This window comes from Arachis stenosperma, chromosome 5 (genome assembly GCF_014773155.1).
Source record: "Arachis stenosperma cultivar V10309 chromosome 5, arast.V10309.gnm1.PFL2, whole genome shotgun sequence".
Taxonomy (NCBI): domain Eukaryota; kingdom Viridiplantae; phylum Streptophyta; class Magnoliopsida; order Fabales; family Fabaceae; genus Arachis; species Arachis stenosperma.
The window spans coordinates 72,859,780-72,874,865 of NC_080381.1; the positions used below are offsets into that span (position 1 = coordinate 72,859,780).

At 37.5% G+C, this 15,086-nt stretch overlaps 1 protein-coding gene across 2 annotated transcripts; it reads right to left on the minus strand.

Annotated features, from left to right (window-relative positions):
* Nucleotides 1-11,422: 11,422 nt before the first annotated feature.
* Nucleotides 11,423-14,197, minus strand: LOC130981641 (UDP-glucose 6-dehydrogenase 4-like). 2 transcript variants are annotated; one of them, XM_057905242.1, is made up of 2 exons: nucleotides 14,007-14,197; nucleotides 11,423-13,202 (listed from the first exon to the last, which is right to left on the minus strand). In XM_057905242.1, the coding sequence occupies exon 2, from the start codon at nucleotides 13,162-13,164 to the stop codon at nucleotides 11,722-11,724; it is 1,443 nt and encodes a 480-aa protein (XP_057761225.1). In that variant the 5' UTR covers nucleotides 13,165-13,202; nucleotides 14,007-14,197; the 3' UTR covers nucleotides 11,423-11,721. The 2 variants fall into 2 exon arrangements, with proteins under 2 accessions (XP_057761225.1, XP_057761226.1); XM_057905243.1 differs by having other exon boundaries at nucleotides 13,862-14,104.
* Nucleotides 14,198-15,086: the final 889 nt, after the last annotated feature.

Consider the following 15,086-nt stretch of genomic DNA (forward strand, 5'->3'; position numbering starts at 1 on the left):
GAATTTACCTGAAATCACAGAAAAACACACAAACTCATAGTAAAGTCCAGAAATGTGAATTTAACATAAAAACTAATGAAAACATCCCTAAAAGTAGCTTGAACTTACTAAAAACTACCTAAAAACAATGCCAAAAAGCGTATAAATTATCCGCTCATCAGTAGGCCAATAAAATCCGCTTTGAAGTACCTTGGCTGCTATTCTTTCTGGCCCAAAATGTCCACCATAATCTTAACCATGGCAATGCTACAATATGCTTCTCAGCTCACCTTCCGGAACACGTTTCCTTATCATTCCATCTGAACATCTTCTGAATAAGAATAGTTCATCCCATTGGAATTTTTTGCTTCATTAAGTAGCTTTTTCACTTGTTGCTTGATGAATTCCTTAGGAATCTTTCTTCCAACCTTATAATTTGCAATGTCTGCAAACCAAGGGGCTTGTTGAATCTGTAAGAGGTGTTCATCTGGAAAGCTTTCATTCACTGGATGTGAGGCTTCTTGAATTGTTTCTTGTGGCAATCTTGATAGATGATCAGCAACTTGGTTTTCACTACCCTTACTGTCCTTTATTTCAATGTCAAACTCTTGTAGAAGCAATATCCATCTAATAAGTCTTGGTTTAGCATCCTGTTTTGACATCAAATACTTAAGGGCAGCATGGTCAGTATAAACTATAATTTTGGATCCAATCAAATATGATCTAAACTTATCAAATGCATAAACCACAGCCAATAATTCCTTCTCTGTTGTGGTGTAATTTTTTTGAGCTTCATTCAAAACTTTGCTTGCATAATAAATGACATGATGCAAATTTCCCTTCCTTTGTCCTAACACAGCACTGATGCGCACCCGTGGACTATGTTGGAAGAGATTTTCTCAATGAAGTTGCGTTGCAAGTATAGCTCTACCAACAACAATCCTCGAGGATCAAATTTAGAAAGGAATTGGTTGTCACAAGTTCAACCCCAATAAAGTAACCGAAGTATTCAAACCTCGGGTTGTCTCACAAGGAATGGGCAAACATGTGCTTCAACATTGGTTAGAAATCCGGGGTTGTAAGACATGAGCAAGAAAGTAAACTAGGAATCTTAGCAAATAAGTAATCTAAAATGCAAAGAACTAATTCAAATAACCAAGCAAGATGTGAGAAATTTCAAACTAAGAAGATAACATTCAATTTAATTCTACTCTTAACTAAACAATAACTATAACTAAGGCAAGGTAATAAAGATTTTGGGTTTTCCAAATAAGAATGATAACAACAACTCTTGGCTAGACATGGAAATTGGGATCACTATCCTTGTCTAATAACCATATCTTGACAATTATGAGGAACCAAACCCATGAAGTCTACTTCTATACTTGAAGTATGTTAAATGGTTTGGTCAACATCAACCCATAAGGTCTAACCTCACTACTAATTAACCTAGTAGGCTGGTGTCAATGGCTATCAAATTGACCACTAGGGATTTCCAAATCATCAAATCCATTAGACCCAATAACTCAAGTTTACCCAATTCCCTTGGCCTAGGCCAAGAGTAAAAAGAACTACTCCATAATCAAGGTAGACAATTCATCAAACACATGGTAAGCATTAACAAAAGATATGTTTAAATTGAATTGAAATTAACAAATACCCACTAACAAATATCAACTTACAATCACTCAAACAACACAATTAATCATAGAAATCATCAATGTAACATCAACAAGTCAAGATTCACAACATTCATGCAATGGGTATAAAGTGACAATTGACAAGAATCCATAAACTAACACAAGATCTAAGCAAAATTATACTAAGGAATTCAAATTAAACAATCAAAACTAGTAATTAACAAGATCCAATTCAGATTTCAACAAGGGAAAATCAAATTAAAGCTAGATCTAGAGAAGAACAAGGATTTCTCTCTCTAGAAGAACAAAGAACCCCAAAAAAACTAGAAAAATGTATCTTAGTGTAAAATGATTGATCCCCCCTTTTCCCTTGCATCCTTGGGTCTTTTTCCATGCAGAAACAGCTTGAAATTGGGCCTAATGAACCTCAGAAATCGAGAGGAATGATTTCCTTTAATGAGGTCATGTGCAGCTTCCCGCGCGTGCGCGTCATGTGCGCACGCGTGCCGATTGCTTTTGTGATCCACGCGTACGTGCCAAGTGCGCGTGCGCGTCGGTTGGGATTCTCTGGCCTGCGCGAATGCATCCATCCTTACGCGCCGCTTCCAGCTATCCTCATCCACGTGTGCGTGTGATGTACGCGTGCGCGTCGGTGCTGCAGTTCCCAAAATCCAAATCTTCATGTTCCTTCCTCTTATGCATGCTTTCTTTCTCTCTTCTAGGCCATTCTTACCCTATTAATTCTGAAATCACTCAACAAATATGTCACGGCATCGAATGGTAATAAAGAGGATCAAAATATAGCAATTCTAAGGCAAAATAAGCATGTTTTCTATCATGGCGCAATATTAAGAAGTGAACACAAAACCATGCATTTCTTGTGAATAAGTGCGAGAAATATTGACAAAAACCCCCAAATTAAGAACAAGATAAACCACAAAATTGGAGTTTATCAAGCACCAATTGCAATGTCACTTGCATCACACATGAGTTCAAAGGGTAATCCCCAATCCGGGGGTGTGATGATTGGTGCAGTGTGACTCTGGCTTTTAAAGTGTCAAAGGCATGCGGACAGCTTTTATCAAAAATGAAAGGATTATCAACCATCAACAAATTGCTTAATGGTTTGGCTATTTTTGAAAAATCCTTGATAAATCTTCTATAAAATCCAGCATGTCCTAAGAAACTTCTAATAACTTTTACATTAGTTGGTGGAGGGAGTTTCTCTATGATTTCTACCTTTGCCTTGTCAACTTCTATCCCTTTTCTTGAAACTCTGTGGCCAAGAACAATTCCTTCAGGTACCATAAAATGGCATTTTTCCCAATTTAAAACCAAATTGGTTTCTTGGCACCATTTCATGACAAGGGTAAGATGATGCAAGCAAGTACTAAAAGTGTCACCAAAAACAGAGAAATCATCCATGAAAACTTCAATAAATTTTTCTACCATATCTAAGAAGATTGATAGCATGCATATTTGAAATGTTGCTGGAGCATTACACAATCCAAAAGGCATCCTTCTGTATGCAAAAACTCCAAAGGGACAGGTGAAAGATGTCTTCTCTTGATCCATGGGGTCAACCACTATTTGATTATAACCAAAATACCCGTCAAGGAAGCAGTAATATGCATGGTCAGCTAGCCTTTCAAGCATTTGGTCAATGAAAGGGAGAGAGAAGTGATCTTTGCGTGTGGCATCATTCAGCCTCCTATAGTCAATACACATCCTCCATCCTGTCATAGTTCTTGTGGGAATGAGTTCATTCTTCTCATTAACAATAACTGTCATCCCACCTTTCTTTAGTACTACTTAAACTAGGCTTATCCATGAGCTGTCAGAGATAGGATAGATAATCCCAGCATTCCATAACTTCATTACTTCCTTCTGAACAACTTCCTTCATTGTGGGATTTAGCCTCCTTTGAGGTTGAACCACTGGTTTGGAATTATCTTCCAAAAGGATCTTATGCATGCAAACTGCAGGGCTAATACCCTTTAAGTCATCAATGGTCTATCCTAATGCATCTTTGTGAGCCTTTAGTACATTGAGGAGCTTTCCTTCTTCTTCTTCAGTCATGGAAGAGTTGATGATCACTGGAAAGCTATCTGCTGTGCCAAGGAATGCATATTTAAGATGAATAGGAAGAGGTTTCAATTCTTGTTTTGGCACTTCTTCCTTCTTGTTTTGTTTCACCTCTTTCTCAATGGAAATTTTAGCCACTTGTGCTTCCATTGTCTCCTGATCTTCTTCCCCCTCTTCTTCTTGTTGCTCATGATGATTGGTTTCCAACATTTCTTCCACCAAACTTTCTATCATATCTACTCTCATGTAATCTTCTTGCTCAGGGGGATGTTGCATTGCTTTGAAAACATTGATAACCATTTGCTCATTGTGCACCTTGAAGATCATTTCTCCCTTCTCCACATCAATAATAACTCTTTATGTGGCTAGAAATGGCCTTCCCATGATGATTAAATTGTTTTCTTCCTCTTCTGTATCCAAAATCACAAAGTCTGTAGGGAAGATAAACTCTCCAACTTTCACCAATAAGTTTTCCACAATGCCATTGGGTGTCTTGATTGATCTATCGGCCATTACCAACGACATCCTGGTGGGTTTGAGTTCTTCTATGGCAAGCTTTCTCATCATTGATAGGGGCATCAAATTGATACTAGCACCAAGGTCACAGAGAGCTTTGTCTAATGTCATCTTACCTATGGTACATGAAACTACAAAACTCCCTGGATCTTTAAGCTTTGGTGGAATGCCCCTTTGAATCATAGCACTGCATTCTTCAGTGAGAAGCATTGTCTCCTTCTCATGCCAACTTCTCTTTTTATTGATAAGCTCCTTCAAAAACTTTGCATATAGATGCATTTGCTCTAATGCCTCAGCCAATGGAATATTAATCTCCAATTTCTTAAAGACTTCAAGGAATTTGGGGAAGTGTTGATCCTTAGTCTCCTTGTTGAACCTTTGAGGGTATGTCAAGGGAGGTGTGAAAGTCTTCTCCTCTTGCTTCTATCCTTGAGATGGTCCTTCTATTGCTTCCTTCCCTTTCCTTAAGTTTTGTGGCTGGTCATCCTTCTCTTTTAGCTTTTTTGAAGTTTGCTTGCTTGCTGTCACTTCTTTGTTGCTGGCTTCCTCTTTCTCTGTTGGCTTTTTTTTGCTTTCCATAGGCTTTTAGGTTGCCTCCTTGTCATTCACCAAAGTTCTTTCACTCCTTAGCTATATGGCTTTGCACTCTTCTTTAGGATTTGGAATGGTATCACTTGGGAGTGAGCTTGATGGCCTTTCAATCACAGCTTGCTTGGAAAGCTGTCCAATCTGCCTTTCTATGTTTCTTACGGAAGCTTCATTGTTCTTGTTTGTAAGTTCTTGCTGTTTTTTCATTTTTTCCATCAATATCTCCAAGTTGGAGATTCTCTGAGTGTCTTGTGATGCTTGTGGCTGGTTGTGAAGTGTTGAAAGTGGCTGATGGTTGTTTTGGTTAGTGGTTGTGTTATTGGGTGGATAGTAGCTGAAATTTGGGTAGTTATTTTGGGGTTTTCTGTATGGATTGTGGTTTGTGTTTTACTGGTTGTGGTTGCTACTGTTTCTTGAGTTGTTTTGGTTTGAATGTCTTTGCCATGGCTACTAATTTTGTTTGTGGTTATCTTTCCATCTAAGGTTGGGGTGGTTCTTCCATGATGGATTGTAAGTGTCACCATAAACTTCACCTGATCCAGAACCTTGGTTGTGCACATATTGATTTTGTTCCTACTGCTGATCCTCTTGGCTTTCTTCATTCTGCCCCCATGTGGTTGATGGTTGGCTTGTATTCACTGTTGCAACTTAGAGGCTATCAATCCTCTTGGCCATTTGCTCAAATTGTTGCTGAATTTGCTGCTGTATTATTTTGTTTTGAGCTAGGATTGAGTCCACTCCTTCCAATTCTAGCACTCCTTTCCTTTGTGATGGTTGGCATTGTCTTTGATGGGCAAATAAGTATTGATTATTTGTCACCATATCAATGAGATTCTGGGCCTCCTCTGCAATCTTCATCAATTGTAGGGAGCCTCCTGCTGAGTGATCTAGTGCTTCTTGAGCCTTTAGAGTTAAGACTTGATAAAAGTTCTGAAGTATGTCCCACTCATTGAACATTTCAGGGGGGCACTTTCTAATCAGGGTCTTGTATCTCTCCCAAGCCTCATAGAATGACTCTTCATCCATCTGAGTGAATGTTTGGACCTCCGTTTTGAGTCTAATGATCCTTTGGGGAGGATAGAACTTGGCTAAGAACTTGTTCACTAGATCTTTTCAATTGTTGATGCTATCTCTTGGAAATGACTCCAACCATTGAGTAGCTTTATCTCTGAGGAAAAATGGAAATAACAGCAACTTGTAGATGTCAGGATGCACTTTATTAGTTTTGATAGTGTCACAGATCCTCAGAAAAGTGGATAAGTGTTGGTTTGGATCTTCAAGTGGGCCTCCTCCATAGGAGCAATTATTTTGTACCAAGATGATGAGTTGTGGCTTCAATTCAAAGTTATTTGCATTGACATTTGGGGTAAGGATGCTACTCCCATAATGCCTTGGATTAGCAAAGGTGTAGGAAGCCAAAACTCTCCTCTGTGGTTGATCATTGTTGTTGGCCACTCCTACTGGTGGATTTGTTGGATTCTCCTCTATTTCTTGATATTCTTCTTCAGAAGTTTCTCCTCCAATGACTCCCTTTCCTCTGGCTTCCCTTCTCAGTCTTCTAAGGGTTCTTTCGTCACAATCGCCAGAGGTGGAGACCTCTCTCCTTGCTTCTGTCATAAAACCACAACAACAAAAAACACAAGAGCACTCTGTAGCTTGAGTGCAGTGAGAGTTAGTAGAGACAAAGTCTCAAATAGTTAGTATGCAAGTTAAAATCAAAGAAAATGAACAAAAACAAAGAAAAAGTGCTTAATCTAGACAACCACCTTACTTAATCATTGTCAATCTAATCAATCCCTAGCATGGCACCAAAAACTTGATGTATGGAAAACAATCCAACACAAAACTCACCGGCAAGTGTACTGGGTCGCATCAAGTAGTAATTACTCACATGATTGAGGTCGATCCCACAGGGATTGAAGGATTGAGCAATTTTAGTTAGGTGGTTGATTTAGTCAAGCAAACAAGTGTTGATTTGAGTGCTTTGTATTCAACAAAAACTAAATTACATGAAATTTAAAGAGAGAGGGGGAATTGACAGTAAACTAAAGAGCAGAAGAAGTAAAAGAGCTGATTCTTAAAGAACAAGTAATGTAAATGACTGAAACTTAAATTGCAAGAAATGTAAATGGCAGAATCTTAGAGTGAAAGAAATGTAAAATTGTTGAAAGAGTAAAAGGATCTAGGAGCTGGGAATTTAAAATTAAACAAGAGAATATAAATAGCAATCAATCAGAGAAGTAAAAGATGAATGGAAATACAGCAGATCTCAATCATAAAAGGAAAAATTTCTTGAAGAAGCAATACAGAAAGTGAATGCAACTCAATTATGAAATCTGAAAGAGAAGTTGAAAATCTCAGGGGTTGAATGAGACTAGAAAACAAGTCTAGATCTCAATTCCTTTCTTGATCCAACAGAGAATAATTGCAGAAGAAATAGACATGAAAACAGTAAAGGAAACTTAGATCCAAATCACAATTCCTTGAAATTATGTAGAAAGTAAACAAAGAGAGATCCCAGGTCAAGAATGAAATAGAACTCCTTCTATTCTCAATCCTAGATTCAAAAACAAAGAGTGAAGAGTGTAGAAGTAAGAACAAAGAGAAAGAGAATTCAATTCTCAATCCCAATTTCCAAACCCAAAGCTGAAATCTAAAATGAGCTCAAAAAAAAAGAAAAATGAAAAGTAAAAGTGTCAAAAAGGTCCTCTCTAAATCAAACTAACTTCTATTTATACACTTCCTATTTTTGAATTTTAAAGTTTGAAATGGGCCTTTTAAAATTGGTGAAGGATTCAATTAAATTTGATTTTTGGACCAAAAATGTGCCATGAGACACTCCCAGGGCACGGCCCCGTTGACAAGGAGAGCGCAGCACTCCCCTTGGTCTCAATTGTTGCGTGACAAGCTCCCTGGGTAGCCTCCTAGCGCTCAGTTAACAAAGAGAGCGCAACGCTCCACCTTCTCTTGGCGTGCCAATTTGGTGCGCGCACCAAGCCTTATTTCCTTCCAATTTATTGCACTCCAACTCCTTGCCCGTGTCACACTCCATAGCGCTCAGTCAAGGAAGAGAGTGCAGCGCTCCTTGTGTTTGAGAGGAGCCTCAAGTTCAAACCATCAGGGAGGCATTTTGGCCAATTTCTTTGTGAAATAGAGAGAGGTAGCGCCTTGCCTTAAGTGGAAGGCCTCAAGTTTGAATCCCAGCAAAGCCATTTTGGCTTTGCTTCTTTGCCCAAGTGCTCCTTCCTTGAGTGTAAGCTCCCAAGTTCGATTCCTAGTGAAGCCATGTTGGCTTATTTTCCTTGCAAGTAGCGCTCCTTCCTTCTCTTGGTTCATGGGTTCGAAACTTTGTGGCTTCACTAGCAAACATTGCACCTTAAATTTATTTGAAGTGGAGCCCGATAAAGTTAAGTGAGTTAACCGAGCGCTATGCTTTTTTGCCTTGTTTCCTTAGTTCCTTGTAGCGCTCGATTAAGTGAGAGAGCGCAGCATCCTTGCCTTTGCTTCTTGGATTTGAGTAGTGCTCAAATAGAGAGCGCTGTGCTCACTAAGAGAGCGCTATGGCTTTTCTCCTTTGATGCGCCACGCTTTTGTTTTCTTTGGCTACGCTTCATAGGCCACGCTTTCTTATTTTTTTTCTTTTCTTCACCTACAAGTAATCAAAACAACCAATCAAAGTATCACTAAATTCACAAAGTTTATAAATCATTCAAAAACCAATTAATTTTAGCCTAAACCTCATGATTTAGTGTCAAATAAAGGATGGTTAATTGATTCAACAAAACCATACAATTCCACTCCAAATCACTTACTTATAACGCAAGAAAGTGCATAAAACCTAATGGAACAAGTGAAAAATGCTTGAAAAGCTGGCATAAGATGACTTGTCATCACTTGTTACTAAATAGGGTAATTGGCAGAAAATATTTTTAGGTGTTGCCATCATTTTAAATCTTTTTAACCAAAAATGGGTATAAGGAGGAAGTTGAGCCCACAAATTAAGTTAAAGTTCTGAACAGTGCTCTGGGTGTCCATGGCGGGGAGGTATTCGGGTAAAAGGGTGCTCATAACATGTGATATTAGTAAAGAAACATCTAGTTTGGTTTCTTTTTAACTAGATGACACTCTCTACACTTCAAATCCAACCAATCCAGTTCCACCAATTTAGTTTCCACTAAAGAGAAATTCGACTTCCCAATGTGTTCTTTTGGATTTCATCATTTTACCCAACACTTCTAGGAGGAACTTAAATCTTTTTTTGCCATGTTTTCGGGTCTTCTTAAAATTATTTTTATACAAGAAATTCATATTTTTGGTGCACAATCATACTTTAATTTACCATATTACTCATATATTTTATTAATACTAATTTTGCCCTCATTAACCTAAAGTGTTACCTTTTCTCCAGATTCTTGGATTTTATCCTAGATTTACCTTCTTACCCTTAATTCTTTACTAAAACTTTTATTTAGACTCAACATTCCTCTTACTTTACAATTTGGACCTAGTTAGTTTATATAATGTTCCACTTATACCCGCTAGGACTTCTATTTCATGTCTCTAGTCCTAAACTCTATTAATTACATAATTAACCTTATTGGTCACCTAATATTCCTAAGCGTCACTTTTGGTGCATCCTACACTTTTTCTAAGATCATACACTAGGTTTTAACCTCTTTTTCTCATATTTTTCACCCTCTTTCTTAATCATCTTTCTAAACTTTCATATTATGACTTATTCTTATATCTTGGTTTCTTTTATAATTATGAAGCTCATCCCAAGTGCGTTTAAATGTTTGACTCACAATAATATATTTAGGCCTCGTTTTCATGTTCACATATAGCATTCATTTTGTCAAAATGAAGCAATTCATCATATAATCAACATTCATGCAATTTATGCATCATACACTTTTAAAAAAAGCATACACACATCAATTATCAAGCATGCAAATCAAGCATTATCACCCTTACCTTAGTTTTGATGTTCACTCTTGAACATGTTAGAAACACTAAATCTTCTGAGCAAAGAAAATTTGACAATTAATGAAAAATTCATGCTTATGGCCGAGACTTATAAGCAATGGAGGAGATGAGATGCAACTTCCTTTTGCTTGAAATGCTAGTCTCCAGCCATGCTCCTTGTGGTTCCTAAGAGTGATTATCTAAACCAAAAAAAGAATAAAATGATCTCTCATGGAGACTCCTCAAAACCAAAAAGAGAGGAGAGAAAATGAGGATGATTTATGCATTTTACCTTGGCTGACTTTTCGAAGGAGAAAAGAAGAAAAAATGGAGAAATGAACTAGGAATCTTGATGCTTGAAGGATTAGTAGAATACTCCTCGAATTAGTGAGGTGAAAGTGTATGAAATCAACACAAAAAATCACTCTTTTCTAAAGATCTCAAACAGCCATGGCCCTCTCTTCTTTGCACTCTTTATACCATGTCCCAGCTTTTTACAGTTTAGACAAAAGTAGTCTTCAATTCTCTCATACTTAAAATATACCCAAGTATTTGGTAAGTTATACCTTTCAAGTCAGAAATTAATAGACAATTTTGTTTCATATATCTAGAGTAATTTTCACCCTCAAAAAAGATTCAATAGAGCCCCGTTTCTCCTTAGATCTTCTACCTCACAAATAATACCCATCATGTATCCTATTCTTATAGCAGTTTCTTCTTCCATCAACTCAAGTGGTATGCCATATATCTGCACCCATATATCCATTATATCATGATTCATCTCAAATATGGACTCACCTTTTGACCATTCTTATAGGTTCATCAACTGACCTTTAATGCACCAGTGATCTCCTTTGAGGATTTGTCTCCCTCTCCCAATATCCTTGAAGCTAAACAACATGCTCCTGCCCACTTCCGTAATGGCGACTCCTTTAGGGTTGCCCCATATATCAGTAATGGCATTCTTATATGCTTTGAGATTCATCTGTTTTTGACATATGATTTATCCAACCAAGTTGAGGCAATCATCATTAAAGCCTTGTTGCTCCAGTTTTTGGATCCGTATAGTTTTATCTTCAATAGACTTCATTTCATATGTTGCCATGATCTTTACACTTTTTTATTCTGATAGCTTAGGCTAATGTATATCCTGTTTGTTTGTTTTTTCGAGATTGAAATGTCTGTGAGACAGGTTTGTATGATGTTTGAGTAAATAAGAGTGAAATACAACTTTTTAATAAAAAAAAAAAAAAAAATTGTTTCAGAGAGCTCTCATTTTATGAGAGACGCTCTCAGTAGAAAGAATTTTGGGAGCTTATTTCTTAACTCTAAAGAAGTTGAGGTCATAAGTTAATGGACCTGAAAGAAGTCCACAAATATTTTTTTTAATGTTATTGCGAAAAATGATAATGTAGAGGTTATTCACAGTCGGGTCTCATAGAAATTAGTACAATTAAGATAAATAATTTATTCTCATGTAAAGAGAACTAAAAATAAGATTGTTCATGAATTAGCTCAAATGACTCTAACCAGTCTGCGAATGAGTATGGATGGAAGACGGCGCAACTAAAATTTGTAATCTTGTGCTGTTGGACACCATTAGTCTTATTCAATTCGTGAAAGAATGTTACCTATTTATACCGTCAAAAAAATAAAAAAGATATTCATTGTATAAAATTCCCTCATTAGTCAACTTATTACATTCAACCAGATCAACAAATATCATTTTTTTTTTCTTTTGCCTATAGCTAAAGACAATATCTTAGGCAATTATGCTCCTCTAACAAATTGCATATAACACCTGATCATATCATACGTAACATTAAAGAAAATACAATCGAAAAACATAAATCTAAACTACATATATAATATATCATCGAATTCTCTCTATGAAGGATCCCCCCCTTCAAATTCCAGCTTCCAAAATGCAAGAATAGGATGATCCAATCTAAGCCACTGCCGGCATGTCCTTGAGCCATGAATCTAGTGGCTTTCCAACAGAATAAACAATGAATCCAATTTCCCTGAGCTTGTTAGCATCAACAACATTCCTTCCATCAAAAACAAATGCAGGCTTCTGCATGCTATCATAGACTTTCTTGTAATCAAGCTTCTTGAACTCGTCCCATTCGGTGAGAATGCAAATTCCATGTGCATCCTTAATTGCTTCATACGCATCCCAAACCACAGTCACTTGCTTGTTGTTGGTAGGACTAAGTGGTTGGAGATGTGCAGGGTGGTCCCAGTCGAATTTCTTCATCGAAAGATCCCTTATGATCTGGTCTTCGGTTACCTGCGGATCAAATATGCTCAGCTTTGCCTTGTCGCCCAACAAGCCCTTGCACACATCGATCGCCGGGGTCTCCCTGGTGTCACCAGTGTCCTTCTTGAAGGCAAAGCCTAGTATGGCAATCTTCTTCCCGGAGACAGTGTTGAACATCGAGGAAACAACTCGGTTCACGAACCGTGTTTTCTGGTAGTCGTTAACCTTGATCACCTGTTTCCAGTAGTTCGCTACCTCCGGAAGGCCGTTGCACTCGCAGATATAGACCAAGTTCAGTATATCCTTCTGGAAGCAAGAGCCGCCGAAGCCAACACTGGCATTCAGGAACTTTGGTCCAACTCTAGAGTCTGTCCCTATGGCATGGGACACCTGGGTGACATCTGCGCCGGTGGCCTCGCAGAGCGCAGAGATAGCGTTCACTGAGGAGATCCTTTGGGCCAAGAAAGCATTGGCTGCGAGCTTCGAAAGCTCAGCAGACCACAAGTTGGTGCAGAGAATTCGCTCCACAGGAACCCAATGAGCATACACATCCCTCAAAGCATGAATGGCCTTTTGGCCTTCCGGAGTCTCCCTGCCTCCGATAAGGACTCGATCCGGATTGAAAAGGTCTTTAATAGCTGTACCCTCCGCGAGGAACTCAGGGTTGGACAGGATTGTGAAGTTGATCCCTTTCCTGTTATGAGTTAGAATCCTCTCAATTGCCTCAGCTGTTTTAACAGGGACAGTTGATTTCTCAACCACGATTTTGTCTGATTTTGATACATCGGCAATCATCCGAGCCGCACTCTCCCAATAAGTCAGATCAGCTGCCTTGCCAGCTCCGAGACCCTGAGTCTTGGTCGGGGTGTTCACAGAGACAAATACTATGTCGGACTCGGCTACATGTTTCTCTACATCAACGCTGAAGAAGAGGTTCCTTCCTCTGCACTCCTTCACCACTTCATCAAGGCCAGGCTCATAGATTGGGAGGTGCTCGCTGTTCCAGGCATTGATTCTCGGTGCGGCGATGTCCACCACGGCTACCTGGATCTCAGGGCATTTGAGGGCAATAACTGCCATGGTTGGCCCACCAACGTATCCAGCACCAATGCAGCAAATCTTCACCATTTTTGTTTTCTTATCAGTCCCCCTGCCTCCGCAGAACCCTGCATCACACACATGACCAAAACCAAAACACAATAAATCAAAATCAGTACAGAACAAAATGCAAATTCACTCTCAAAATGTTTGAACAAGGTAAACAAATTGTACGATCAAAAGTTAAAGATGTAATACATCAATAACACAAGAACACGCTAAACGAGATCTGTAACTGTCATTTTGAAACATGGAATTTAGATCCAGATGATAGTTGCATTAGAAAAATACAAAAAGAAAAAGTCTAGGGGGACAGCAATTTTATTGAATTTTGGCCAGCAGGTAACCAGCAGAGGAAGGTGAGCCATTGGATGAAATTTCACGCCAATCTCACACCATCAAATCATCATTGATGACTAGTTGATGGCTAACAATCACAAAAATTGCTGGCCCCTAACATTGCTCATACAAAAATATATGAAATGAAGTTAAATTAAAATTATTTAAATAAAAGTTAAGCTAATCAATCCCATTCATATCCTAGGTTTCTAAACACAAGAGACAAAATTCCGGAATTCGAGATAAAATCTAACGGCAACAGATGCATCACAGAACAAAACGATTCCCAAACACAAGCACCAAAGAAAGAGAGAATAAAGACAAGAAGGGCATTTTAGTAAAAACAAGAAGACCAAGAAGAGAAAAAAAAGTTAGGGAAGAAACATACACGATATGGGTATGAAGAAAGGAAGTAACTTGGTGGATAGGAAAATCAAAGTAAATGAAATGGCAGAAAGAGCACTATAAATGGAAATGAAGAGAAAATGAAGGAAACATTTCACCACGAAGAGAAGCAAGTTTGTGGTCGTTACCTTAACAAAAGAGAGAGAGAGAGAGAGAGAGAGGTTGAGATAGAAAGTAGAGAGATCTCAATGAGAAGAAAAATTCAGAGGAGAGGAGGGAATGGGAGGAATGAAGAAGTGAGGACGCGTCAGAGTTTATAGAGAGAGAGAAAGGGATGAGTCATCAAATTCATACTTTCATAGCATTTACAATTATTATTAGAATTTTCATTTTAATAATTTATTATTTTCTTATTAGTGGAAAACGGAGTAGGTTGTGAGACAGTGACAAAAGTGAGATCTAACAATAACTCTTTCAGACCCAAAGTTTCCGTGACAAAAGCATTATTTATTGCCATTCTACCCAACACGTTTTCATACCGCGCTTCTCTCTTATTTTTTATTTTAGATTTTAGATATTTTTTCATATAAAAATATTAAACAAAATTCAATGAATAAATTTTTAATTTAATCAAGTTGCTCTCCAAAAGAAATTTTGTATTAAATTGGCATATAATTTTTAGGAAAAGTCTAGGGGCCAGCAGTTTTATTGAATTTTGGCCAGCATGTAACCAGCAGAGGAAGGTGAGCCATTGGATGAAATTTCACACCAATCTCACACCATCAAATCATCATTGATGGCTAGTTGATGGCTAACAATCACAAAAATTGCTGGCCCCCTAGCATTGCTCTAATTTTTATTTTCTATATTTTTATTGACAGATTGTCAGTATGAATTATTAAGTAATTTGGCGATATTAGACTTAAATAATATCTGAGTGTCATTAAGACTTAATTTGATGGTGTTTTAAAGAGAAATTTGTGTTTTTCTAACGTATAAGTATTTTATTTTATATTTGATAAATTAAAATTTTATGTGTTTTTATTTATAACTAGTGTATGTTTTGTACTTTGTACGAGATAATATATAAAATTATATAAAAAATTTTATTAAAAAATTAAATAAAAATATATAATTATTATTATTATAAATATTTTATAAAGTTATAATTAAAATTAAACTCTTAAGAATTTTTAATATTAAAAATAATTAATATTTGTCTTAATCAATTTGCGTTTGTTGAGTGACCATCTCATTCATCCACTTAA

What these genes read in the sequence shown, in the direction of transcription:
- LOC130981641 (XM_057905242.1), bottom strand. Translation starts at nt 13,164, where the DNA reads ATGGTGAAGATTTGCTGCATTGGTGCTGGATACGTTGGTGGGCCAACC.